Raw genomic sequence first — 2,576 nt, forward strand, 5'->3', positions numbered from 1 at the left:
AGACCAGGAGGATCAGAACCCAGCAGAACCTGAGCTGGTTCTGTTCACCAGATGAAACAGAACCAGCCGACCCAGAGGAACAACTAACAGACATTCAGATCTGCAGTAGATCCACCCTGCTGGTCCGATCTGCTCCCCTACCTCAGAGGATTGCTGGACCAGAACCAGAGAGCCGGAACTCCACTTTGGTTCCAGGCCTGGGACAAACGAAGAATGTCGAAGAACTCGGATCTTATGACGATGTTGGACTCAGTTTGGTTCTGTTTGATGTTTTAATGGCTTTGGGTCACGTTCCAATAAAACTGGACATTTTATGAGGTGAGAAACTGAAGAAATAAGACGGAACCGTTAAAGTCGGGTTGTGTGGACCTGAGGTTCTTAGAACCAAACTCAGATCATTCAGATTCCAGTTAAAACCAGTTCAGAGGAAGTTCTGTTTCACCAACATTTAGACCTTTCAGGTCCCGCTTCCAACGTGAAGCTCCTGTCCTGATGAGGTCCAGAACCAGAACCAGAACCAGGTCCATACTACTCAAAGCTCTCCAGGATGGGCTCATGGCCCGTCTGTTTGAGGAAGCGCAGCAGGTCTTCAGGCTGCAGCCCCATGGTGGCAGCGTTGGTCATTGGGTGGAAGTGGACCATCTGGTGACCTCCTTCCACCAGGTCTCTGTCCAGGACCACCTTCACGTTCTGGTCCTTATCGAAGAGCAGAGCGAGAGCCGTGGCGCAGCCCTGACCCACCTGAGAGGAGACAAGGCAGGGAGGTTATGTCCTGAACTTCATGGAGATTCAGATTTTATCTAAAGTTCTCCAGCTTTGTTCAGGAGATCTGATCCAGGATAGGCTCCTCCCACACTTTACCTTCCTGTGACCCCCATTAACATTTTAATCTCCAGACCTGAAGGTCTGAGACGAATTAGCTATAAATTCTCAGACTCGCTACCTTGAGTTTTTCCAGCATGGTGGCCTCGTCTGCAAACCGCAGGTTGCCGCTGCCGACACCGAGCTTCTTGGCCAGGTCGTTGAGGTTCACCTGCAGGCAAACAGAACGTTGGAGAAGTTCTAAACTTTTTAAAGTAGATTTCAGGCTGAGGGATCCAAAGATACGAGCGGACCTGCCGGTCGTGGCGAGCAGACACCAACCACAGGCCTTTCTTCTTCTTGTCCTTCAGAAAGAGGTTCTTGGTGACGGCGCCGCTCACGCCCTCCAGGTGAGGCATCATCTCCTCCACAGTGAAAACCTGCAGCAAGGAGGAGAAGGAGTGGTTGGAGAGGTTATTCCAGGCTAATATCCTGCAGCTAACATCTCCTCCCAAAACACATCAGAATCTGATGAATGGATCAGAACTGAGCTTCTGCTGAGTCAACCGATTGCTGATGAAGGAACCGCGGTGTGTTGTAGAAGGAAAGCATCTAAAAACTTCCATCATTGAAGCTCTGAGGGCTGATCTGGGGAATTGTCTAGTTAATGCGTTTCTTTTGCTGTGTTTTGGCGCCCCCTGCTGGCTGAGCCGGATCAGTGCTTCTACAACAACTTAAAAAGTTCCTTTTTCAGAAAAGTTCCTTTTTCAGAAAAGTTCAGGAGGTACTTTGACTCTATATTTGAAAACATTTTGGTAGGGCTTCAATAAAAAATAAAAACGTGCATTTAAATAAATAAATATTAAAAAAAGAAAAAAAAAAATCACTGAATCAATCAGATCCAACAGATTCCGTATAAAAACCTTCTATTTTAACATTAAATATAATTTTCTGCAGGAAAATAAAAATAACATAAATTAAAAACGATGATTTAAGATTAAACGGATATGCTGAGAAGTTCGGCTGCAAAATTTAAACCCAATCATGAGGATTTCGGTCTACGTGTCCTGAAAGGAGTCTGACATTCAGAGCAGCAAACTAATCCCAGCGCTTCTGGACCTGAAGCACAGGAGGTTCTGCCATAAAGGAGGGGCGCCGAATTAAACAGAGACACCTTGTCAATAAAATTCTGTTATTTACTGGATAAGAAACTTTTTAAAATACTTAAACAAAACAAAAAGCCGCTTTAGACAGTCAGATGCGGTAATGAGATTCGGCAGAAGGGAAGGCGGTCCTCGTGGTCTGAACCCGGATCCAAAGCGGTCCGGTTCTTACCGGAGGATGCTCCACACAGCTGGTCTGGATGTTCAGGTTCTGCAGGAAGCTCTGCAGCTCAGCCCGCAGATCCTCAGCCATGATGCCTGATTCCGATCGATCAGGACAGACAGACAGACCACAGCTGGACTCCTTCTTCTTCTTTTGTTTTTTATTGGTGGGTGAAAACCAAGTTAAGATGCATTTACCGCCCCCTAGCAGACTGGAGTGATGTCATCAATGACGTTAGAGGGAAGTTATTCATTCATACCTCAATAGTATGAACGAAACTGCATATTATCTATGAATCAATATCTATACAAACTTACATATAAATTAATATTTGTGACTATTCAAATGCATATACACACTTATATTCTTTATTTAAATAGGATTAAATAATCCAGTGTTTTTTTTTTTTATCTAATTAACTGATTTCTAGCAGATTTAGATGTATCTCC

General features: G+C 44.7%; 1 protein-coding gene across 1 annotated transcript; it reads right to left on the bottom strand.

Annotated features, from left to right (window-relative positions):
- Positions 1 to 229: 229 nt before the first annotated feature.
- Positions 230 to 2,343, bottom strand: LOC107100130 (prolyl-tRNA synthetase associated domain-containing protein 1-like). Its single transcript, XM_015398504.1, has 4 exons — positions 2,137 to 2,343; positions 1,116 to 1,241; positions 944 to 1,033; positions 230 to 741 (listed from the first exon to the last, which is right to left on the bottom strand). Exons 1-4 carry the CDS (start codon positions 2,215 to 2,217, stop codon positions 529 to 531), a joined length of 510 nt encoding a protein of 169 aa, XP_015253990.1. The 5' UTR covers positions 2,218 to 2,343; the 3' UTR covers positions 230 to 528.
- Between the last annotated feature and the right edge of the window lie 233 nt (positions 2,344 to 2,576).

Source organism: Cyprinodon variegatus, unplaced genomic scaffold (assembly GCF_000732505.1).
Source record: "Cyprinodon variegatus isolate N-32 unplaced genomic scaffold, C_variegatus-1.0 Scaffold938, whole genome shotgun sequence".
NCBI classification, from domain to species: domain Eukaryota; kingdom Metazoa; phylum Chordata; class Actinopteri; order Cyprinodontiformes; family Cyprinodontidae; genus Cyprinodon; species Cyprinodon variegatus.